General features: G+C 41.1%; 1 protein-coding gene across 1 annotated transcript in view; it reads right to left on the reverse strand.

Annotated features, from left to right (window-relative positions):
- LOC145408784 (uncharacterized) overlaps nucleotides 1-25,713 on the reverse strand; it is a 197,722-nt gene that overhangs the window by 24,315 nt on the left and 147,694 nt on the right. Inside the window, exons 18-20 of the mRNA XM_080279433.1 lie at nucleotides 19,413-19,493; nucleotides 17,276-17,501; nucleotides 4,511-4,602 (exon numbers count right to left, since the gene is read on the reverse strand). Of these exons, the coding sequence (XP_080135559.1) occupies nucleotides 4,511-4,602; nucleotides 17,276-17,501; nucleotides 19,413-19,493 (399 nt within the window). The remainder of the gene's footprint in view (nucleotides 1-4,510; nucleotides 4,603-17,275; nucleotides 17,502-19,412; nucleotides 19,494-25,713) is intronic.

Raw genomic sequence — 25,713 nt, forward strand, 5'->3', positions numbered from 1 at the left:
GATGGGCTGTGGATCACTGAGGGTCCCTGTTAGTCAAGTGACCACCATCGGGATTTTTTTAAGGTACCAGGGGTCACTGCTTCAGGAGGAAACTTGTGTACTTGTCCCACATGGGAGAGTTCCTTGTCTCAGTGGAGTGAACAGAGCTAGGGCCTGATTGACTGCTGCCTCCCTAAAAAGCGCCAGGCAAGGCTGCCGCACCACCCCTAAACATCCACTCTGTGCATTGTACATCCACACTGTGCACTGTGCAGTCCCCTTTTGTCTAAGACACCCGTCTCATAAATTTTTCAATCTCCCCAATCCAAAGAAAGTAATATAAGCACAGATTAGGATCTGCACAGATAGCCCAGAGTAAACGGTCACTCTTACTTTCGACCTGTGATGGGTTAGTCAAGTGACCACCATTGGGATTTTTTTTAATGTACCAGGGGTCACTGCTTCAGGATGAAACTTGTGTACTTGTCCCACATGGGAGAGTTCCTTGTCTCAGTGGAGTGAACGGAGCTAGGGCCTGATTGACCGCTGCCTACCTTAACCCCTCTGTGGGCGAAGGCCTGGAATTTTCCGTGCACCCCAGGCTGACGCTGGGGCCATTTTTTGAAATTTTGAAAATTGATTTTTTTTTCTTGTCATATTGAAGAGAAAGTTCAGATGCACCTAACAGTGCAAATCCCAGCTTCCTAGATGCATTTTGTGGCTTGCAATGAAATGCAGGAGTTGCAGAAAATATCGGCAATCGATATCGCCGCCCAGCGGCTCTGCTGCATCACAACTGGGCAGGTGTTGTTTTTTTTTTTTTTTTTTTCTCCCAAAACAATGCGAATGGTGCTGAAATATTATGCATATATGAGATATGATTATATCGAATGATTTCAGTACATAATCTGTTAGGAATGGCTGGAAAAAAAAATGTTATGAATACATTTTCACCTTTTTGATATAAAATATGTTTATGGTAGTTTCGAGTTATTTTTTAAGTTATCGTTGTGCCCATGCTTAGAAAAGGGAGCGAATGAGTTGAATTTTCAGTCCTAAATGAGAAAACTGCACGTCCTCCAAGGCTAGACTCTGCCACGGGAGAATAAAGTGGAGGGTCAGTCCGATTAGCAATGAGGAAGTTGAGTCGCAACTTCCAGCTCCCACACCATAAGCATGGATAAAAATAGAATCGTAATGCAGTTTCAGAACTAAGAATAAGTCTAATTATTACGAATACAGATACAAAGCAGAAATAAATAAGTTTACAGACAAGGGAATATGTATTTTTTCTGTCATAACATGTTCATCTTTCTCTATCATTTTACATTCATCTTTATCATTTTACCATGTTATTTTCACAATATATATTGCTGTCTCGTAAACAGGGTGGTTGTGTGTGTTTTGCAAGGGAAGAAAAAGATTGTATTTTCTTTTCTGGGTCGAGATAATGGGTGCAACTGTGTGTGTTTAGGCATGGCCACAAGCAAAATAATCGTATATCCACTCGTCACGACAGCAGGTGGTGAACTGACAGATGATACATGAGAGCGTGAAGTCAAGGTCAGTCTCATGTCCCAGATTTTCGTTCACTTCCCGAAAGTTTTCACAGTTTTCTACAAGTTGCATTGCATCAAATGATCCAAACCATTACAGCAAACCTGAGCAAATACGTAAAGATACCAAGACAAAAATGTATTTTTCTGTTATTATCATGTCTTTTTTCTATGTGCCTGTATTACTTCATAATCGTAAACAGGTGGTTGTGTGTGTTTTGCAAGAGAGGACAAAGATTATATGTTCTGCATGGGTCGAGATAATGGGTGTAGTTGTGCTTGTTAAGGCACAGCCAGGAGCGAAATAATCGAAAATCCACTTATCACAGCAGCAGGCTCTGAACTGCTGGATGAGGTGTATGGGAGTGTAGTGTAGGTCAGTGTGAAGACGTTCAGAACGTCCATTCACTTCCCAAAATTTTTGCAGTTTTTTATAGGCCGCGCTCAAACGACGCCGGCAGCCATTTATTGGCTAAACGTCATTCGACGCCGGCAGCCACGGAGGGGTTAAAAGTGCCAGGCAAGGCTGCCACACCACCCCTAAACATCCACACTGTGCAATGTGTAGTTTCCACGTTATGTCCACAGACTTTCCACTAACTCAATATACCGGTCTATAATGTCATGCTGTAACTATTAGTTTATTTGATTCCTTTCTCTTTTAGGTTACTCAAACAGGTAGCTATAGACAAAGTATTATAGAATGTGACTTTTCCTTTCCAGTATTTCCTATGAAATTTCCACATCAGTTTTTCCATGCTGCATGGTGGTTTTTCTCACTTTTTCCTGGAGGGTTTGGTGGTGGGGGAGCCTTCTTGCTTTACTATCCTTATCCTTCAGCATGTAGAGTTAGATCTTGCAGCCATAGTTTACTCTGTAACAAGCAGCCTCGAAAGGACCATAAGGTCTGTTGCTGTTTGCTTTCCTATGTAATCCTATCGACATTAAAAATTGGTATCGGTTTGGTATCGGAAACAATGCAAACATCGGCAATATATCGGTTCGGCAAATCGTATCAGTTACAGCACTATGAGTATGGATGGAAGTTTGGAGAGTGAAGTGCTTGAAAGGGTACAACAAGGAAGAAAAGGTTGCAGGTGCTTTGAAAGCAGTGATAAGAATCAGGGAAGTGAGCATGGAAGCAAAAATGTCAATGCATGACAGTACAGTACTGTATGGTGATACCAACTCTAACATATGGATGTGAAGCTTGGACCTTGTTGGAAGGACACAATTCAAGAGTGAGAGCAGTGGAAATGAGTTATTTAAGAGGAGCATGTGAAGTTACACAGAGAGAGAGACTGACAAATGAGGAAGTAAGGAAGTGTTGTGGTGTGGATGTGACAGAACGCGTTAGGAGAAATACACTGATGTGGCTTGGCCACGTAGAGAGGATGGAGAGCGAAAGGCTAATGAGGAGAGTGTATGTGAGTGAAGTGGAGGGGGTAGAGGGAGGGGGAGGCCGAGGATGAGATGGAGGGATGGAGAGGTACATGAGAGAGGGTGGTGTGAACTGGGTGGGCAGTGAAATGGCAGGGAACCTGGCAACATGGAGGTGATTTGTTTGTGGCCATCCCTTATGGGATTAAGGTGTCTGGCAATAGACAGAGATACACAGATCATCCCAATGGAATAATATAGCTAAATCTACGTTAACGCTCACAAACAGTCATACCCAGAGTATAATAATACAAGGTATCAGGATTCCATGTCCAAACGTCTGAGACATGAGATCCTCACCTTTACATATTATGCATCTGCTGATACCAAGTAAAAAAATAATATTAATTATAAAAATAAAATAATGCTATGCTTCCTCTTATCCCTCTGACTGTTTGGATTTCTGCCAACTCTGTCTAGTGCTGGCCCTAACAAAAGCCCTAGGTGTGTAAATAACAATGAAATGTGTACCTGAGACAGCTTTTTCATGCTGTGACTGTTAGGATTTTTCTCTGTTGAGCAAAATCATCTAGGATCAGCCTGAATAAACTACTGTGCATACTGATGTTGTATTTTTTTTTTTTTTTCATTTGTTTTTCCTTTCTCTGTTCTGTTATTAAAAAAAATAAATAAATAAATAAACTGGGGTTTTCTATGAGATGAAAGTGTAACTCTCAGATCTGGGTGGCACTGTTTCGTTTCATTTATAAAGGCACCAACATGCTTGCATGCGTCGGCCTTGGCCACCTAATGGCTGCTCTCCACGCTGCTTGATCTCTAGCAGCCTCCCTATTTAGTCCCTTATGCCTGAGGTCACGTTCAATGACATCATCCCAGGTCTTTTTTGGTCTGCCTTTCACAACCCTACCCCTAACTTAATATTTCTCACTTTCTACACTCAATTGTCATCCTCCATCCTCTCCACATGCCCAAACCACCTCAATCTACCCCTTCTCATCACAACACCAACACACTCCAGTCCCATCATTAAAAAATATTTTGAACTAATGGTAGAGACCGGAAACTTTCCTAGCCCAATGTATGCCACAAGAGATTTCTGACTTAATTCACACTCATTCATTCATTTTTTTCATTCATCTAATTCTATGTTGCCCTATAAGGAGCATAGAAGCCCAGAGCTCAAGAGTGGCCAGCATCACTCATCCCTAGGTGGCATTATGTGAGCAATAAACCCTAACCACCCTTGGATATAAACCCTCACTGGCTCAATCCAACTGGAATGCCATAATTACCCACTAAACCACCAGGCACAATAATCTGGTTATATAGTTACCACCCAGCATAGTAAATGGTTTCCTGGTGTACAAGAAACCATTTAGCTTGTCATTCTGTGTAGAGTCACCTGTACTTCACATTTAAACATGTAAATCTCAAAATTCAAAATTTATCCCAAATTTTGGAATACTTGTACCATGTCCTTAGGAAAAAAAAGTCACAAGCACACCACCACAGAATAACTTATTAATTGGACAAATGATCCAACCAACAATACTTTCCTGTATAGCAGTGCTTACCATCAAATTTTTGTAACCTGGTGGACAATTTGGAACAGCAGTTCCAAAAACTTCTCTCCCACGGATGAAGGCTTTCATGATGAATGTGTTCACTGAAATGGAGAGAAAAAGTAGCTTACCAGTTTATGGCATATGAAATGTTCTAAGAACTAGGCATCTTCCACAAGAAAAATAATGTTCACTGAAAAAGAGAGGAAAATTAGCATATGGTACCCAAATATGACACACAGTATGAGATGATCTAAAACCTTGGACACGTAAACAACAATATTGCTGTAAAGTTCACTGACACAGAAGAAAATTAATTTCCCTATAAATGGCATGCAGTATGACATGGTCAAAGAGCTTGGAAGCTTAATGAAAATAGCCAGAGGTGGGCAGTGTCGCTGGTAATAGTGGAGAAGGTTGGGGAGGCCTTTGTTCAGCAGTGGATTTGTAATGGCTGATGATATATATATATTGTTACATAGCCTATGATTTCATCATCCTTTGTGTAATATTAACGCACAGTTGCTGCATGTTTGATCACGAGCGTGTTCTGCCTCAGTCCCCCCCTTCTACCGTTATAGTAGAGTAAGTCGTTCTCTCTGTTATACTTTGCGGGATTTTCAGCTCTCTGTCCCCATGGCTTCATTTGCGCGTCCCTCTTACAAGTTGTATCAAGCTCTGCCAGCCCCTATATAATGAGCTCAGTCTCTGCATCATTGCCACTTAGATCTGCTCCTCATTTTGTTCACATCTCTGTCCTCCCCTGTACAGATATTACTATTGTGAGTGCTCAAGAAATCTCCAAACATCTAGCAGCTGTGTGTAATTTGAGTATAACTGTTGTATTTTTTCTTGTACTGTGTAGCATAAGGTTAATTCTTAGGCCTAGTGAGGTTTTTGATTAATGTTGGGTTTTATATCAATCATTTTTGATAAGAGTTTGTATCTGTAATAATTTATCTGGCATTCACTGAGTATTACCTGGTATCTCATTTTATCAGGGCTGACTTAGATAAATATACTCTTGCTAATTTCGTGTTAATAGAGGCTATTGCAGTTAACCATATATTTAACCTGTTTTTTGCCATTACATTATCCTTATGAGTCCTGAAAGTTTTGTTGTTAATTTAAGCATTAAACTTTAACTTGTAATTTTACCCAACTCTTTGTTTTGAACCTGGAACTTTACGGGACAGTAGTGATTTTTAGTATTCTCACTTTAAGTGTACATTATCTTTTTCTGTTCCGTAACATAAATTTGGCGACCTCATATCAGGATATTCAGGATATTATCATAAGGATATTGTTTGGTATTTTGTGACTGTGATATATTCATGATGGCTACTATTTCTACACTTGATGAAGCCAAAGATTTTTTGTCAAATGTGCAAACAGTGTGTGATATAGAAAACAGAACAAAGAATGAACTTAAGCTTGTTGCTCAACAATTGGGAATTGCAGTTCACTCTCATCATTCTAAAGATCAAATTGTTGGCATGATTAATAAAAGCTTGTTTAATGTAACTCCTCCAAATGAGCAAACGCAGATTGAATTAGCTAAGTTACAGCTAGCCCTGCAGGAGGCTAAGGCTAAGGAGGCGGAGTCTCGTGTGAAGGAAGCTGAATTTCAGGCAAAAGCTAAGGAGGCTGAGGCACAAGTTGAAATTGCTAGGATTCAGGCAGACCATGAGTATCGCATGAAACAAGGTGGAACTGGATCATCTAGCTCTGATGGTTTTGATGTGGCTAAAAATGTTAAACTTGTCCCTCCTTTTAATGAATCTGATTTAACAAAGTATTTTCAGTTGTTTGAGAGGGTAGCTACAGGTTTTAATTGGCCTAAGGAGTATTGGCCAGTACTCCTTCAAACTGTTCTCACCGGTAAAGCTCAAGTAACTTATGCATCTTTGCCTCAGGATCAGTCTGATAATTATGATGTAGTTAAGAGCTTGATTCTTAAGGCCTATGAGCTTGTTCCTGAAGCTTATACAGTAAAATTTAGGACAACTTATAAGCAAGATAAGCAATCCCATGTTGAGTATGCAAAAATCAAAGAAGATCTGTTAGAGCAATGGTTAAATTCTAAGAATGTGGATTCTGATTTTGGTAAATTTAAGCAGATGATTTTGCTGGAGGATTTCAAAAGGTGTATTAGTAAAGATGTAAGCCTATATCTTGATGAGAAAAGAATAGATAATTTGTCTGATGCTGCAGTTTTAGCTGATGAGTATGTTCTCACTCACAAGAGATATTCTAGAGAAAAAGGGAAAGCTGAGAGTAAGTACGTTGCCTCTACTCAGAGTACAGGTAACAGGAAAGAGAATAAGGATGATGTTTCTCAGGAAGTAAATACCAGCTTCACCTCTAGATTTCAGAAAAGTAAATGTACTTATTGTAGTAAGCTTGGTCATACTACGGAGAGATGTTTCAGGAGACAGCGTGATGTGAACAAAAAGGAGTCTTTAAATATTCAGTCAATTGGTCTAGTGTCCACTCTTGAGAGTTCCCAGAATTCTTTAACTGAGTTAACTGAACCTGCTTTGAGGGGTAACTTAAATTCTCAGGATGGAGCTCCTCTTTTGAGCAGTAACGTGGGTGACACTCTCAAGAGTTCATGTGCTAATTTCCTGTCTGATGGTTTTGTCAGTCCTCTGGACAGTAATGACAGGAAATCAGTTCAAATATATCGTGATACAGGTGCTTGCCAATCCCTTATGCTGACCAGTGTTCTAGGCTCTAATTTTAATTCCTCTGATGAAACTGTAATCTTACAAGGTGTAGGGAATAATTACTTCTCTGTTCCTCTGTGCAGAGTGAATTTAGAGTCTGGTTTTGTTAATGGTTCCGTTATGGTTGGGTTGGTTGAGACACTCCCAATGTCAGGTGTAACTTTCTTACTTGGAAATGATATTGGTGGAAGTCAAGTGTGTACAGCTCCTCAGTTGTCTAGTGAGCCAGTGGCTGCGTCCCAGGATTGTGATGTCCCTGATGTGTTCCCTGCATGTGCTGTCACTAGGGCTAAGTCTAAAGTTACTGGTGATTTAGAGGATAATGATGATGATGATGTTATCCTAGCTGACACTTTTCTTGCTAATTTGGACCACTCACCAGATGAGGCAGTACCCCGTAGTGTTGATAATTTGTCTCGTCAAGAGTTGGTTGAGTTGCAGGTTGCTGACCCTGAGTTGAAAGGTCTAGCTAACTCTGCTTGCAGTGAGGAAGAGTCAGCTGGTGCTTCTACTTGTTATTATGTAAAGTCAGGAGTACTTATGAGGAAGTGGAGACCCCCAACAGCATCAGCCGACTGTGAATGGGAGGCTGTACATCAAGTTGTCATCCCTCGTGTTTGTAGGCAGGATATCATTAGAGTGGCTCATGATTCCAGTTTGGCAGGACACCTTGGAGTGAGGAAGACTGTGGCACGCATTTTGAAACACTTCTACTGGCCAGGTATCTTCAGGGATGTTTCCTGGTATTGCAAGTCTTGTCACACCTGTCAAGTTGTGGGGAAGTGTAATCAGACCGAAAAGGTTGCACCTCTAGTTCCCATTCCTCCTTTTGAGGCGCCTTTCACCCGTGTGTTGGTGGATATTGTGGGCCCTCTTCCTAAGACTTCTTCAGGATTTTCTTATGTGTTGACCATGATTGATATGGCTACTCGTTATCCTGAAGCCATTCCACTTAGAAATATCTCAGCAAAGAACGTGGTTAAGGAAATGCTAGGGTTCTTCACAAAGTTTGGTCTGCCCAAGGAGGTACAGTCAGACCGGGGAAGTAATTTCATGTCAAACGTTTTCAAGCAGTCTCTGAAAGAGTTGGGCATCACCCAGATCACGTCTTCAGCTTACCATCCCCAGACCCAAGGAGCATTGGAGAGATATCATCAAACACTCAAAGCGATGCTCAAGAAATACTGTTTGGAACATCAGAAAGACTGGGATAAAGGTCTTCCATTCGTTGTGTTTGCCGCAAGAGAATCTCCAAATGAATCACTGGGCTTCTCACCTTTTGAACTACTGTTTGGCCATGAAGTAAGAGGACCCCTTAAGTTACTCAAGGAATGCTGGCTGTCGGAGGAAGATGACGTCAACCTGCTGGAGTATGTGATGAAGTTCAAAGAACGGCTGTCCACTGCTTTACAGCTGGCGAGAGAGAATTTAGGAGCTGCTCAGGAGAAGATGAAGACTTGGTATGATAAGAAGTCCAGGTTACGCCACTTTCAGCCAGGAGATCAGGTTTTGATTCTGCTACCAGTTCATGGGCAACCTCTTCAAGCCAAGTTTAGTGGTCCTTATTTCGTGGAGAAGAAACTCAGTGATGTCAACTATGTCATCGCCACACCAGATCGTAGAAAGAGCAAGCAACTATGTCACATCAACATGCTAAAGTTATATCACAGGCGGGACGAAAATAATCCAGTCTGCACTGTAGCTGTTCCACCCGAGTCTGCAAGTGAAGCTCTCCCATGCAGTATGAGCCTGAGTGATAGTTTGGGGAAGAATCCTGATATCATGAATGATCTCCAGACTAAGCTTTCTCATCTACCTCCCAAGGAAAGGCAGGAGTTTTCGGCATTACTGCAGGAGTACCCGCAAGTGTTCCGTGCCACTCCAGGAAGAACCACTGTGTTGATGCATGATGTCGATGTTGGAGACGCAAAGCCAATTAAATTGCCTCCTTACCGTGTGAACCCAGTGAAAGTTCCTCTCATCCAGAAGGAGCTTGGCTACCTGTTGGACCACAAGATGATTGAGCCCTGTCAGAGCGAGTGGAGTTCTCCTGTCACTCTAGTCCCTAAGCCAGGTGGGTCACAGCGGCTTTGCATTGACTACAGACGTGTTAATCAGATAACCAAAACAGACACTTACCCTCTCCCTCGTGTGGAAGATTGCATAGACAAGATCGGAAAGGCTAGGTACATAAGTAAGTTTGATTTGTTAAAGGGATACTGGCAAGTACCTATGACTGAACGTGCTAGGGAGATCTCATGTTTTGTAACACTAGGAAAGAAAATGTTATTGCACATTGCTTATCTAGACTTTAGACAGATTGTTTTAGTCATAAGAAATTTCCTTTGTAAATTTCTTTTTTCTTTGTGGGGAGGTGTTACATAGCCTATGATTTCATCATCCTTTGTGTAATATTAACGCACAGTTGCTGCATGTTTGATCACGAGCGTGTTCTGCCTCAGTCCCCCCCTTCTACCGTTATAGTAGAGTAAGTCGTTCTCTCTGTTATACTTTGCGGGATTTTCAGCTCTCTGTCCCCATGGCTTCATTTGCGCGTCCCTCTTACAAGTTGTATCAAGCTCTGCCAGCCCCTATATAATGAGCTCAGTCTCTGCATCATTGCCACTTAGATCTGCTCCTCATTTTGTTCACATCTCTGTCCTCCCCTGTACAGATATTACTATTGTGAGTGCTCAAGAAATCTCCAAACATCTAGCAGCTGTGTGTAATTTGAGTATAACTGTTGTATTTTTTCTTGTACTGTGTAGCATAAGGTTAATTCTTAGGCCTAGTGAGGTTTTTGATTAATGTTGGGTTTTATATCAATCATTTTTGATAAGAGTTTGTATCTGTAATAATTTATCTGGCATTCACTGAGTATTACCTGGTATCTCATTTTATCAGGGCTGACTTAGATAAATATACTCTTGCTAATTTCGTGTTAATAGAGGCTATTGCAGTTAACCATATATTTAACCTGTTTTTTGCCATTACATTATCCTTATGAGTCCTGAAAGTTTTGTTGTTAATTTAAGCATTAAACTTTAACTTGTAATTTTACCCAACTCTTTGTTTTGAACCTGGAACTTTACGGGACAGTAGTGATTTTTAGTATTCTCACTTTAAGTGTACATTATCTTTCTCTGTTCCGTAACAATATATATATATATATATATTTTTAAATAACAGAACAGAGGAAGGAAAACAAATGAATTAAAAAAAAAATCCATACACCAGATTACTGGAGTCCTCTGTTCATAAAATATCTGTAACAGACCTCTCCCAAGGCCCAGTAGTCCTCCTACACCTCCACATATCACCACTTTGACGCTAACACCCACCGTCCATATTGAATACATGCTAGGGCTGTCTCATACAGGACTGGTGTACTGGTATTAGCGGGGGTATTTTTACGACATGTCGGCGAGTCTTCTGGCAGATCAGGAAAGTCTGCTTTTTATGAAATTCAAATCCTTAAACTGTTCCCTGCCCCAGCCAGGATTTGAACCTGGGTCCATCAGGACTGCAGGCTGCCTCTCTACTGATTTAGCCACCCACAGCTGTGGGTTGAAATTTGGAGGGAAACAACTCTGGGGAAGCGAGTTCCAGAGAGATGCAGTTCGCGGAATGAAAGAATTCTGATAGGCAGAAGTTCTGCAATATGGCTGAGTGACATTCCAGTCATGAGCGCTACCAGATGCCCGTGTAGCATGAGGGAAGGCATGGAGAGGTGGCACCATGGACGCAATTTTGTCTGAGCATTTGCCAAAAAAATATCTGTAAAATAATGCAAGGGAGGCAACATTCCTTCTTACTTGCAGGGGAGGTAGTTTATTTGTAATGGTAGGGTTGTTAATAATTCTAACAGCTTTATTCTGAATTTTGTCTAGTTGTTTTAATGCAACCTCTCCACATCCATTCCACAAGGGTGAGCAATAAGCTGAAAGCACACATGACTCTTATAAATTATAGCTAACTGCTCATCAGCGAAGAAGTTACGGACTTGTACAATAATCCAAGTTTCCTTGAGGCAGTTTTAGCAAGTTATCTAACATGAGAGGTCCAGCTGGGAGCATTGTTAAGTTAGATGCCAAGAATTTCAATACTTTTGGAGATAGGAATATCAGTAGCAGTGAAGGTAATGTACGAATCTGGCAATATCTGTCTATCAGTTAACTGTATGTATTTAGTTTTACTAGCATTAAAAGAGACAAGATTGTTTTGTCCCCATTCACTGATCGTAGATAGGTCTTCATTTATGGAGATGGCTGTATTGAGTTGGGAGGTAGAGATACTAGACTTTGTAAATGGGTGTCTGAGTGTGAATGAACTATGTAGTGTTGAGTCATCTGCGTATGAGTGGATGGGATTGTAGGTGACAGATAAAAGATCATTAATATGAACCAGGAATAGGGTTGGCGTCAGAACTGACCCCTGCGGCACGCCAGCGTTAATTGAGTGGAAATTGGAATATACATCATCTACTTTTACTCTTATTTTCCTGTCACTTAAGATATGATGAAATCAAAGGAACAAAAGACGTTAGTCCATAGCAAGGGAGTTTGGACTGCAGGGAACGGTGTCATACTCTGTCAAAAGCTTTAGAAAAATCAAGGGCTACTGTATGAGTTTCTCCATGTAGATTAATTGATTGATGGATGGTATGAGTTAAGAGATTGAGTATGTCAATGGTGGATCTTTTGTGGCAAAAACAATATTGTCTATCATTAATTAAGTTGTTGGATTCAAGATGTTTAACAATGTGCTTATTAATTAAAGTTTCAAATACCTTACCAAGAGAAGATGTGACAGCTATTGGTCTGATATCAGAGGGGTCAGAGGAACTTCCTTTCTTCGGAATTGGGTGGATATTGGCCTCTTTCCATGAATTTGGGAATAAAGATGTACATATGCATAGTCTGAATAATTTAGCTAGAACAGAGGCTAGTTCAGGGGAATACTTTTTCAAAACAATTGGTGGATTTCCATCTGAGCCTGGAGCTTTATTGGTAGGTAAATTGTCTAGAATGGATTTGACGTATCTTGTCCGTACACTCAATCCTCGTAAATCGCGGCAATTTGGGTCTGGACCACTGACGTGATTTACGAATTACGTGATTTATGAATAATAACCCTTATATCAAAAATGCATCTGGGTCCGGACTTTGGCCAACCTGCCCCCACAACACCCTATTTACACCTATCTAGGCACCATCAAACACAAACATACAAATTTAGGAATATTCAGTGCATGTATTAAATAGAAATAAGCTTTAGGAATGTTCAGTGCAAGTATTAAATAGAAATAAGCCATGTTAAGGGATCTCACCTTAATCCTATGACGAAACAGCTTAAGTGAATGGAACGGTGAATGCAACGGTTTTCCATGATATTTACACAGCACCTCCAGCGGGGCAGTAGACACATGTGAGTTTGTTATTTTTTATGATCGTAACGTATGATCTTCAGCTGTGTTGTGCTACTATTTCTTAACGAAGAATCGTTACATGTTTCACGTAACACTATTTATTTTTGTTTTGATGGACAAATACATGAAATAGATGTAAATTAAAGCTTATTGATATTTAATGATGGAAAGAATAATCACCGTCCCAATACAGAGATGGTAGACTCAGCCCACCAATTTTTGATTCTGTTCGACTATATTACAGCATCTTTTCCTTGAAGCAGTGAGTAATATCATGTTGTTATAATTTCTCCCTTACTTTTAGTGACAAACAGGGCACATAAAATGACCAAGATTTAGTTGACCAACTTTGATGTTGAAAATTAAATAATCTGGTGACAAGTGGCAGTTTTTCCTTGGTTAGTGACATCGGGAACTAGCCCATCCATCCTTAACACACCTTCACCTGCCACTCAAGCCAGTCTTCACTTTATTTCTGGTAAGGATTTTTAGTGCTGCAGCTCATTATAACAGTTTTAATGTCTTTTCAGGTACATGTTCTTCATGTTATGCTGTTTTAGCACTACTAAACACTCTTCATTTAACCCCTTAACCGTGGGGCATCACTTTCGTGATGCTCGGGAGCAAGGGATCATACCATGGGGCGTCACTTTTGTGATTCTGTGTTATTTTGAATTCGCACGGGCTTTCAAGAGGAGGCTTGTATCATCTATCAGTACTACCAGTGTCCAGCTATACTCAGTTCTGCTGTCATCTGTACTCCCATCCACTGTTGACAATTTAGCCATTTTTCTCCTGTCCTTGACTCCCCCCCTCCTTACCTCCCCTCCATTACCCTCTCCTCCCACCTGACCAGCTGCGCTGCGCTACACGAATGCTAGACGGATTTTTCCACTCATTTTATCCATTGAAATGTGCCCTTTGTCCTATTCTTATACAAAATAATATGTAAAAAAAAAGAAAAGGTAATTGATACTGCCATACATCTAGAATGGGCTAACTATCACCTGGCAACATCTCACGTGCACTTGTTCACTAATTTTCCCTGTTTATTTCCCCTTGAAATATGCCATATGACCTGTTCTCATAATAAAAATATATATAAGAATGGAAGGGAGACGCCTAAGTGATATTTACATTCACCTGGAACCACCTAATTTATTATGTATTGTCTAGATTTCCTGCCAATCATTTCATAGCGTTTATATTAGCAGCTGTCACCACGCTAACATTGGCAGCCCTTCACTGCTCCAAGACAACAGCATTCAGTTTACTGTCGTTTTTCAAGGTGAAACTACGTCGGATTCACACCTGTCAAATTCCGCCGCTTTTTAGCCCCATGCAAAGGGCCATGTGACCTCTACCCCTACTAAACCTCGTGTGGGAAGGGGTAAAGGGCTAAGTGACTGCTGTGGAACGTGAACTGGCTAATTTATCAATGACAATGATGGACAGTGACTACGATCTTTCTGGTGACTCTAAAACAGTGCAAGTGGAAATGTAAATAATGTGTAAACAGCAAGTGAAAGCAATGAATGTAAATATAACTGAACAGTGGGAAAATAGTTTTATAAGTTACTGCAAGTGACAGTGCATAACATAGTGTAAATAAAACAGAAATGTAAATAATGTAAATAAAATAGAGACTGTAAATAGAAATGTAAATAAGTAGTAATATAAGAATACGAGTGTATATACTAAGTGTAAAATGAAAGTGAAAGTTTCACTCTAGCATGTATGATTACTGGGAGTTATGAAAGTGAAAGTGACAGATTCGTTCTCCACGCTAGTATACAGGACGAGAAAGTGAATGCTACGTATATTACTGAAAGAGAAACTGAATGCCTACAGCGACAATAAACTACTATTACTGAAGGAAACTTATGGATAAAGACTGCAGATATATATATATAAGTGTTATATAGTAACAGGAATATAAAGTGTGAGTGTTTTTATGAATAATAAATGACAGAATACCAATAGGGAACGATCACGGGTGGGAAGCTCGTACGCGCTCGTAATTTACATGGCATTCACAGTTTTTTTTTTTGGAGTATGGATTCCAAACTATTTGAAAATCATAGAATAGTGTTTCTAGTGATAATATCAGGCTGTGGTAATCATATTATGGGGTGTCGGGAAGTGTAAAGTGGAGACTTCGTTACCCAACTTCAGAAGCCTCCACAAGTCCTACGGTACTTGACGAAGGCTCAACAAACATCCCAGGAGAAAGCTGAAGGTATGTGCCATATGCATATGCAATTATAATATTCTAGGACCAATAACTGATTTTTGGCAAATATTTTTACAAAGTCTGTCAGAGCGCGAATATCCTAGCGGGACACGCAAGGAGCGCCAAAACAACTCCGCGGTTTAGGGGTTAATTTTGCATAGGGCCTGTTCGGTTTTATAGTACTTAATGATATGGTGGGTACACGTCCCACTGGAATGCTCCTCTATTTTTCCCATTGATTCTTAACTTCACACTTAGAGAGACAGGCTGACAAACGAGGATATAAAGGAGCGTTGTGGCACCAAAGAAAATGAGTTCTATGGGAGGGTAACTAACCACTCATAAACAGTATTTATTTATTTACTTGGTATGAATTTATATGTAGTACAAGAGTATATTGGTTTTCAAACAGTAATATAGACATTATAAGCATTGTTTCACTCACTAACTCATCACCATTCATGACCTTTTTTTCCCACATTACCTGATCATCATTTCTGACTGTTTCTTCCTCTAATGCTATGTAAACTTTGTCCTCCACATTGTCATCAATTGGGGAATCACTCTGGCCCTGAATGTCTTTATTGGCCAGGTCACTGGTAACAGGTGAATTGCCGAGACAATGGCGTGCAGTGGGGGGGGGGGAGAGGTTATGCGGTGTAAGGCATTGTCCCTGCTTGGCATCTTGTAGAGGAATAGAGGAAGGTGTCCCATGTATACATGCCAAAAATCACTCGCGAAATCACTTGCGAAAATTGAAAATTGTGCAAATTAGGGACCTTGCAATGTTGCCGCGTTAATTCACGTCTCCGGGATATGAATGCACATCATGTGAGGACGTGAATTCACGTCTCCAGGACACGGCGGGTTAATTACCCACTAAACCTGGTTATATGGTTACCACCTGAGTAGTAAATGGCTTCCTGGTGTACAGGAAACCATTTGGCTTGTCACTTAGAGCAGATAATAATCTATCTATCTATCTATCTATAGCCCAACGCCCTAATCCCGCAAAGGGTGGCCGCAGACAAAACGCCTCCAAGTCACTCTGTCACCCACCATTTGACTACCCTCCCCCCAACTCACCCCCCCTCCCTCATATACCTCTCAACTCCATCCCTCCACCTCATCCTCGGTCTACCCCTCCCTCTCTCTCCCTCCACCTCACCTACATACACCCTCTTAGTCAGTCTTTCATTCTCCATTCTCTCCACATGTCCAAACCACCTCAGTGTATTTCTCCTAATCTTCTCAACCACATCCACATCTACCCCACAACGTTCCTTCACTTCTTCATTCGTCAACCTGTCCCTCCACGTCACTCCACGTGCTCCTCTCAAGTAACTCATTTCCACTGCTCTCACTCTTGACTTGTTCCCCTCTTGCAAGGTCCATGCCTCGCTTCCATACGTCAGGCAAGGGATCACAATACCATCATGCAGATAATAATACTAATTATTAATTATGTCCCAAGTATGAATGTGTTCTGCTTCCTATGCTTGCTCGCACAAGTTGTGAGTGATTCGGTAATATACTCTTTTCACTTTATCCTGGTCTAAATTTGACACATCTCCATCTTGAATGCTGAACTGTAACAACCAATTAAAGCAAGGACATACCATTTGTCACAAAGATGTGCTATGAACAGGATGTAGGGCCATGGTATTATCTTAATCTGCCATTGAGCTAGAGGAAATAAGCTGCAAAAGGAACAAAATCTCTGCCAAGTTAAGGTGAAAGAATTACACAATCCATGCCTGGAGAAAAAGAAATAGTACTTCCTGTCAATAGTGATATATTGGATCTTCATTTCACTCAGGAGTTATAAAGAAAAATTTTCTCTTCATACTGAAATTGTGCTTACTGGTATATGTTCCATGCACTTCCAAACACATTACGGCATTTTATCATTCATCATCTAATCCAGTGTTGCCTCATGAAGGGCATAGGGGCCCAGGGCTAGGCAAGTTGGTCCTGACTTTTACGACGAGTGACCAGCCTCACTCACCCGAGCAGCATTACACGAGTAGTAAACCCCAACCATCCCTTGGATATAAACCTGCACGGCCTCAATCCAGTTTGAGCTCCTTAATTGCCCACTAAACCACTAGGCACCAAGTATAATGGAGGTTTGCTATCAAGGACCCAAAGGTCAGTCCTCTTGTGAAATATTTTTATCTAAAAATGCCATATACTGCCACTATAAACCAATGTAGATGAATGTAAATAACTAACCATAGTGACAAGGACACCTCGGAACCTACATTTCTCGTTAATGTGATGGTAAAGACTTACCAGGCCTCACTCCAATCACATTTACTCCCAGCACCACCACCTGTACAAAGCCTTTCCAAATTAAACAAAAGGAAAAATTACAGCAGACTTACTTTTCCTGGAGAGGCCAGCACCAAGGTTATGACTGAGATCAAAGGGGTCCTCTATGACAATGCACCTTGAGTTCCATAGCTTCTGCAGGCGTGTTAGCGGGGCTGCTTGACGTATAGTTACCACGTGTTCCCGCCAATTGAATGTCTCAGTGTAGTAGCATAATAGTCCAACCCACAGCTGACCCACAGACTCCTTGTTACACCCATAGTCCTTCCATACAGTTTTCTGTTGAAGACAAAAAGTTGGCACAATTGTCAACTCCCCAAAGTAAATAAGATGTGTCTTTTGCATAAGTACTTCATATACTGTATACAGCTGACTACTGTATCTGAATGGCATATTACTTATTCAAAAGTATATGCTGTACTGTTCCACTCACATTTTAATTGGTATGCCATACTAAACTAAAGGAAAAATAGCCTTAGGGTTCTAACATGGCCATTCTGTCAAGTAACTTTAGACATATAGGTGGTCCTTTTCAGAAGTAAGAAAATACTTACCGGTACTTATACAGACATTTCTAACTTATAAAGAGGACCACCTGTGTGTCTCCAGTCTTACCTCCATCTCTGTTACATGATATGAAGGTGGTAGGTGTTGGCAACCATCATCCACTCACTTGATGTAGTGCTACCTACTTCTTCCTTCCCATATCTCATTCTATCTCTGTGTCTGCCTTCCTCTTTCCCTATTTCACTTTTCCTTTCTATCTCTTTTTATTACCTTTCTTTCCATTGCAGATCACTCTACAATAAGTGACAAACCTAACTGTTTCATTTAAATCTGGAAACCATTTACAATGCTGGGTGGTAAGCACATAACCAAATTATCGGGCTAAGTGGGGCCTGCTATGGTGCCCCTGTTAACTGGGTGGAGACACAATTGCAGCACCCATCCAATAACAAAACTTCCACACTTTTCCCCTCATCTTGCTTGGTTCACTGAATAGGATGGGCCTGCAGGGGTGGTTGCTTGCCTGTGATTAATGGGTCTGCTTTGGCAGGAAGACTGCATTTTTTTTTTTTTTTTTTTTTTTTACATGTCCGACTCTGGGCAAAGGCTTCAGGGCCTATTTCTTTGGGGCAGTGACCTATCCCAAGCCCCAGTAGTCCTCCTACACCTCCACATGTCACCACTTCGGCGCTAACACCCACCATCCATACTGAATACATGCTAGGGCTGCCTCATACAAGATTTGTGTAATGGTATTAGCGGGGGTATTTTTACGACATGTCAGCGGGTCATCTGGTAGATCAGGTAAGTCTACTTTTTAGGGAATTCAAATCCTTAAACTATTCCCTGCCCCAGCCGGGATTCGATCCTGGGTCCATTAGGACCGCAGGCAACCTCTCTACCGATTCGGCCACCGCCTCCCCCAACAAGACATAAGAAATTAATTCTACACAACAATTCTTCAAGTACAACTGCCTTTTTAAGCTAGGGGAAATGGCAAACCAATTCATGGCCACCAACGGAACTTTGTTTTAAACGAGAGATCTTTAGTTTCATTTAAAAAAAAAAAAAAAAAAGCTACCAATAACAACAACTTGTAATCCATTCACCTTTCATCCAGTCTGTTACTACATCACCAGAATCACAGAGTTCCAGGGTTAGATTTGAATTTCATTAAATCAGGCTTTACCGATCTACCAGAAGACCCGCCGACATGTCGTAAAAATACCCCTGCTAATACCAATACACCAGTCCTGTATGAGACATCCCTAGCATGTATTCAATATGGACGGTGGGTGTTAGCGCCGAAGTGGTGACATGTAGAGGTGTATGGTATGTAGGAGGACTGCTGGGCCTTGATAGCAGGCTGTGAAGCCTATGCCCAGAGTCGGACAAATAAAAGAATAAAAGAAGGCTACTCAGTCCAGACATTTAAGACAAACTACTCTCCCACATGGCATTATGTGAGCACAGGCCCTCAACAGCCAAACCCAGTTGGCACACCTCAACCACCTACACCACAAAGCATCCATCTGTTGGTTGTACAGCCACCACTCAGTGAAGTACTGTACATGGTTTCCTGGGTTATCAAAAACTACTCAGTTTGTTACTCAGTGTACAGTCACCCAAAGGCAACACTACATCAAGTGATTCCAGACTCTTAAGAACAATACTGCAACTCACCAGATTGTCAAGGTCATTATAAAACCAGGCGTTCCAACCATCAATCATCAGCTGTGGAGCTGGCTTGGAGTGGTCATAAAGCTGCAAATACATTGTGTGTTACATTTAATACATTAACATTCAGGTACTACTCCTAATTCCTGTAATAATAATAATCAACATCATCATCCTGACCTTTTTTGAGGACAGGGTGAGCCAGGGTCCAGAGTGCAAGCATATAACAATAAATGAGGAAGTAATCAACTCTGCATCTTGAAATTCAACTGCATTTGAGGCAAAGAAGACTGAACACCATGAGTGAACTAGCCATATAATGCCAACTGAAACTATGCATTAATCTTCATTTTTTCTCTAACCTATCACACTCTGGTTAACAAATAATTCCATTCATAATCATTCATGATGTAACTACCATCTCATAAAGCTAGTATCAAATCTGAAATCTGATATTTTCCCCCCATTCCAAAATATCATTAATTTTTTCCTTAAAACTGGTAATGTCAAATGACAGAAACTGGCATTTCATATTTAAGGGTAGTAAATGAAGCTTGCTGGACAATATCTATGTAAATGACTGCATACTTACTAGCAAAAAATAAAAAATATATATAAATAAACAAATAAATAAATAAATTTTAAAAAAGTTTGCTTAATCATTAAACTGCAAGGCAGAATGCAAGGTCCCAATATATAACAATAATTTCTACACCACATGATGAAAGTGAACAATGTCTGCCTTTCTGTTATAATTAATGACAGCACTGTTATGTGGAATGCAGGCTGATCATACCTGGCAACCACAAGCATTCCATAAATACCCTTAAAAACTCAGGGGCATGCATTCCATTTGCAAGTTAACCCTATGGTTGCATATTAAATTCATTGAATTTTAATTTAACTTCCGTCAGATTTTACTATGCCCTAGAGAAATCTAAGACTAAAAACTAGAAAGCACTCAGAGACATATACCTCCACCAATCCCACTGCCATTAAAATGCATCCAGATCAGTGGAGATATGATCAAGATCCGCCCCTAAATTTAACCCCTTTGCCACAATGACGCTCATACGTTGTCACAACCCTCTAGAGTGCATATGCCCCTGTGTTGTCATATATCAATGAAACCAAAGAAGACAGCAAAGGGGTTCATTTACTGTGCTTGGGCTTTTCATAATGGATAATAAATGTTACTGAGGATAAAATAAGCACCACCTTTTTTTTTTTTTTTTTTTTTTCCAGCCAATCCCAATATACATGCGGGAGGTCACAGGATCGCTGACTAACAAACCTGCTGCCATGATCAGTCCTGGCAGTGAATCATTGGAGATTGCTTTGTTCCTCCCTCTACAATTATGGCTGAATCACAGACTATTCTTTAGGAATCTCACAATTCCTCGAGTGATGAGTACCAACCGTCGGTGTAAGACTCAGATATCGCTGACTCATCCAGTGATGAACTAGAGAGTGCTGAATCTGATGAAACTGAAGAGAAAGAAGTCGATGGCGGCTGGCGCCTGATAAGTGACATATTTGGTAACCCACATCCCAACTATGTGCCTGAGTTTATGAGTGATTGTTTTGGAGCTGAACCCAGCAATTAGTGAATCTGAAATTGTGATACCTTTGGATTCGTCCAAACTAATTTTTGATGCTGATTTGGTGAAAAAAAAATATGTAAGTGGACCAATCAGGGGGAAGATATATTTTTCAGTGAACAACCACAGAAAAAGGGCAAAGTAAATAGCATTATTTGGCATCCAGCTTCAGAAAGTGAAATGTACACTTTTATCAGCCTTTTGTTAGCCATAGGAATAGCAAAATTTCTTCGCATTTACATGTGCTGGAGCAAAACTATGTTGTATGGCAGCCTGGCAGTGTTCTGTCTTGAAGTGATGTGTAGTGACCAGTTTGTCAGCCTAGACGTGAGTTCAGGGGCAAAGTTTCTAATAAGTAAGTATTGTACAGTAAACCCTCTATTATCTGGACAGCCATCACCTGGACAATCAATTAACTGGATGCTGTGATCTGGCTGTTCAAAACCATTATTCGTACATTTTTTCATAGTATCTGGACAAAATGCTTGTGTCCAGCCAGAAACTGTGGCCACACGAACATTTTCACGCCCAGCCGGGTGGGAGCAGCCCACTTGCGCCACCCTGTCTGGCTGGGTAGTTTGCCCAGTGACTGCTAGAGACCACCTCAGTCATTCTCAGTTCCCGTGAGGAAACAGTGTAGTAAATATCTCTCAGACAGTTGTTATAGCAGTGCACATGGTGACTTTTGTGGTTATTTCCTACCTGCTTCAGGCCTTGCTATTCCTTGCATGCCTCATCCTAGGGTGTGTGATGATAGCCCAATCACCAAGAAAAGGGAAGAGGGTAATGATGACTGTGGAGAAGTGCGAGATCCTGGGTAAGAGTGATACAGGATGGTTGAACCGTGAGTGTTGACTTTGATTTTATTCTAGCATACTGTACTGTACCATGATTTTATTCTCTTTTATCATGATTTTATTCCATTCTACCATTATGCTTTGTGTGCCCACTGCTTTTTTCTTGTGTAGCTTTTTATTTTTATTTTTTTTTGGTCACTGCAGGATATGGCCCTGCAGTGGTGATTGCTTGTCTGTGGTTGATGGGTCTCTTTGACCACAGTAATTGCTTGACTGTGGTTTATAGGTCTGCTTGATTAGACAGAGTAGTGTTAAACAACAGGAACAAGTGTAGTAGCAGTAGCAGTTGTTCTCTAGGCTGTCTGGCTGAACTGCCCCAGGTCCCTAAGGAAGGTCACTACCGAGACCAGGCTTTCCTACAAAGCTCTCAAAGAGTGTATGTTGTGTTGTTGGTGCAGAACACTGTGTGCAATGCAGTCTTCCATAATATGCTTAATAGTATGGGATGCTGTGTTGCAATCTGGACAGGCATCAGGCTATGAAGTCATCCAGCCTCTTCTGGTAACTCAAGAGGGCTGGATGATGCCCACATTTCAGTCTGCCAAGTGAACCCTGTCCTCACGAGAGAGGTAAGATTCAGAAGGGTGGATATCAGGAGGCCATGCATGCAGCTGTGTATTGTCTTTAAGTGATGTCTTTGAGTGACTGAATGGAACGGCAGGTGATCTGAGCATGGATATGCTTCTGAAAGTTGATTTGAGGCAGGTGAGGGGGTAGAGATGACAGTATTTGTGTATGATATCATGTGCTGGGTGTTGTTTTGATATTCCTTGGTGTGTGTGGATGTGCTGCAAGTAATATAGTGGATGGTGTGGGTTTGTGGAGGCTGCTGCAAGAATCTGTGTAACTTTCATGTCTAGATAATCCTTGACTTTGAGGACTTTGGTTTCTTGGTGCAGGTGGTCTGTAGATTAGTAGCTGTGCAGCTTGTAATTATTTTTAGGGCCATGTTCTGTTCGGTCTGTATGGAGTTGTAGTGTGTTTCAGTACAATGTATTATAGTGGCCTTTTACACTGGCTTTCAAAGTCAGGTTATGTACGAAGGGGGGACACAGAAGAAGTCCATTATCCATACGAAGCTATTAGCCGGGCATGCATTTGGCTCTATTACGTTGGATAATCGAGGGATTACTGTATATTGAATTAATTTGTATTCATGTAATCTTTCACTGCACTGTATTATAAACTTACTTAGAATCTTTCAATTTATATCATTTTATTACAAACACAGGCAGTGGCAGATTCAGTCTTAAACACACAGGCCTATACTCACATACATACTGTCTAAACAAACATACAAAACACCATAGTTATTTTTGCAAGATAGCAGCTTTTCCAGGGAAAAGCAGTGTGGGGGAACAAGCGGGGGAAGCCTCGTACAGGGTACTGCGTGAGATTAGTCACCCTCGAGGCGAAGGGGTTAATAAATTCTTTCTTGGCCCATGGCCTATCCTTCCACAAGATTTCATTGAAGTTCACTGAGAACTTTTCGAAATACTGTGCGGGATACTCCAGATCTGGATACGGATATGCCCCCAAATTTAATTACCTCATCCTTGTGGGTTAGAGCGCTCCACTCTGACCGAAGGGTTGGATCCACCCAAGGGTCACTGGTAGACATCAGGATGGGCATCCGGTCATAAAATGCTACATGCTCCAGTCCAAAAAAGGCCTCTACCCAGGGGCAATGCCTTAGCCCTTCAGGGATACCAGGTGTAAAAAAAAAAAAAAAAAAAAAAAAAAAAAAAAAAATCCTTGTCCCACTCTTCCACAAAAATTCAATAATACCTTTTGGAGATACTATCTGGACAAACAGACAGACTGACAGAATAACATAAGTCAATGCATAACCTCCTCCAACTTCGTTGGCAGAGGTAAAAATGCTAAAAACTACCAAAAATTAAAATTTTTACTAGTAATGAAGAACTTCAGATTGTATTGCAACTTAAGAAAAAAATTTTTACTCAACACAAAAAAATACCACAGACAAGGGGTTGATTCTGAACCCCTTATGTCCAATAATGTCATACTTACTACTGTACCTAGATTATTTAACCTGCAGAGTGTCAACCTCAAAGATACATGTGGTCACTGAGAGTCTGTCGGAGCGTGAATATGCCTGCGGGAGCCGCAAGTCAAAGCAAAATAAGCCCGCAGTGTAAGGGTTAAGGAATTGTTGAACATACAGGATGGAAGTAATGCGAGTATAAGTGGCTGGGGAATGCCTGGGAGAAGGAGGGAGGTGAGAAGACAGGAAGAAATCAGTAGGATAGAAGTTGTGGAAGCAATGAAGAAAGTTAAATTGGGAACAGCCCCAGGAATTGATGGAGTGTGTGGTGAAATGCTGAAGCATGGGGGAGAGATAGTAGTAGAATGGATGTGGAAGATGTGTAGATTGGCCTGGGAGGAAGGTAGAGTCCCAGAGGATTGGAAGTCAGGTATAATTATTCCCTTCTACAAAGGAAAAGGGGAAAAAGAAGTGTGTGGTAATCATAGGGGCATTTGTCTTCTTAGTATAATAGGAAAAGTGTATGGTAGGATACTTATTGACAGAGTTAGAGAAAGAACAGAGGAATTAGTTGGAGAAGAACAGGGAGGCTTTAGGAAGGGAAGAGGTTGTCCAGATCAGATATTCATTCTTAGATCTTTAGTGGAAAAGCTTCTAGAGAAGGGAAAGAAGTTGTATGTGGCTTTCATGGATTTGGAGAAAGCATATGACAGGGTGGATAGACAAGGATTGTGGAAAGTAGTAAGAATATATGGAGTAGATGGGAAGTTGTTGAATGCTGTCAAGAGTATGTATGATGGTGCTAAGGCTGCAGTGCATGTGGACGGTGCACTAAGTGAATTTTTCTCTTTGAAGGTTGGGTTGAAACAGAGATGTGTCATGTCTCCATGATTGTTCAATCTGTACATGGATGGGGTAATAAGAAAGGTACAAGGTGGGGTAGTGGATGTTGGAGTGGTCCTGGTGAGAGAGGATAGTGTTTGGAAACTCCCTGTACTGTTGTTTGCAGATGATACTGTGTTGTTGAGTGAAGACGAAGGGGAGCTGCAAGGCTTGGTGGATGAGTTTGGGAGAGCATGTAAGAAACAGAATCTAAAGATGAATGTAGGGAAGAGTAAAGTGATGGTCTTTGAGAGAGGTGAAGTCAGTGAATGTACAGCGAGGTTGGATGGTGAGGAATTGGAAAATGTGAGTACGTTTAAGTACTTGGGTAGTGTGATGAGTAAGGATGGAGGGTGAAGTCCTTGAAAGGGTACAGCAGGGAAGAAAGGTTGCTGGTTCCTTGAAAGCAGTGATAAGAAACAGGGAAGTGAGCATGGAAGTGAAAAAGTTACTACATGACAGTATTGTGATACCAACTCTAACGTATGGAAGTGAAGCTTGGACATTGTTGGAAGGACACAAGTCAAGAGTGAGAGCAGTGGAAATGAGTTATTTAAGAGGAGCCTGTGGAGTCACATGGAGAGACAGGCTGACGAATGAGGATATAAAGGAGCGTTGTGGTGTGGATGTGATAGGAAGCATTATGAGGAACACACTGAGGTGGTTTGGCCATGTGGAGAGGATGGAGGGTGAAAGACTGATGAAGAGAGTGTATCTGAGTGAGGTGGAGGGGGGAAGAGGGAGGGGGAGGCCGAGGATGAGATGGAGGGATGGGGTGGAGAGGTATATGAGAGAGAGGGGTGTGAGTTGGGAGCAGGGCAGTGAAATGGCGGGGGAGAGGGTGATGTGGAAGCGATTTGTTTGTGGCCATCCCAAACGGGATTGAGGCGTCTGGCAATAGATAGATAGACAGCATTAAGCTAAGTCTAAAAACAGTTTATAAATCAACCTAAACACAA

Source organism: Coenobita brevimanus, chromosome 78 (genome assembly GCF_032717465.1).
Source record: "Coenobita brevimanus isolate Jiangsu-jjx chromosome 78, ASM3271746v2, whole genome shotgun sequence".
Classification (NCBI taxonomy): domain Eukaryota; kingdom Metazoa; phylum Arthropoda; class Malacostraca; order Decapoda; family Coenobitidae; genus Coenobita; species Coenobita brevimanus.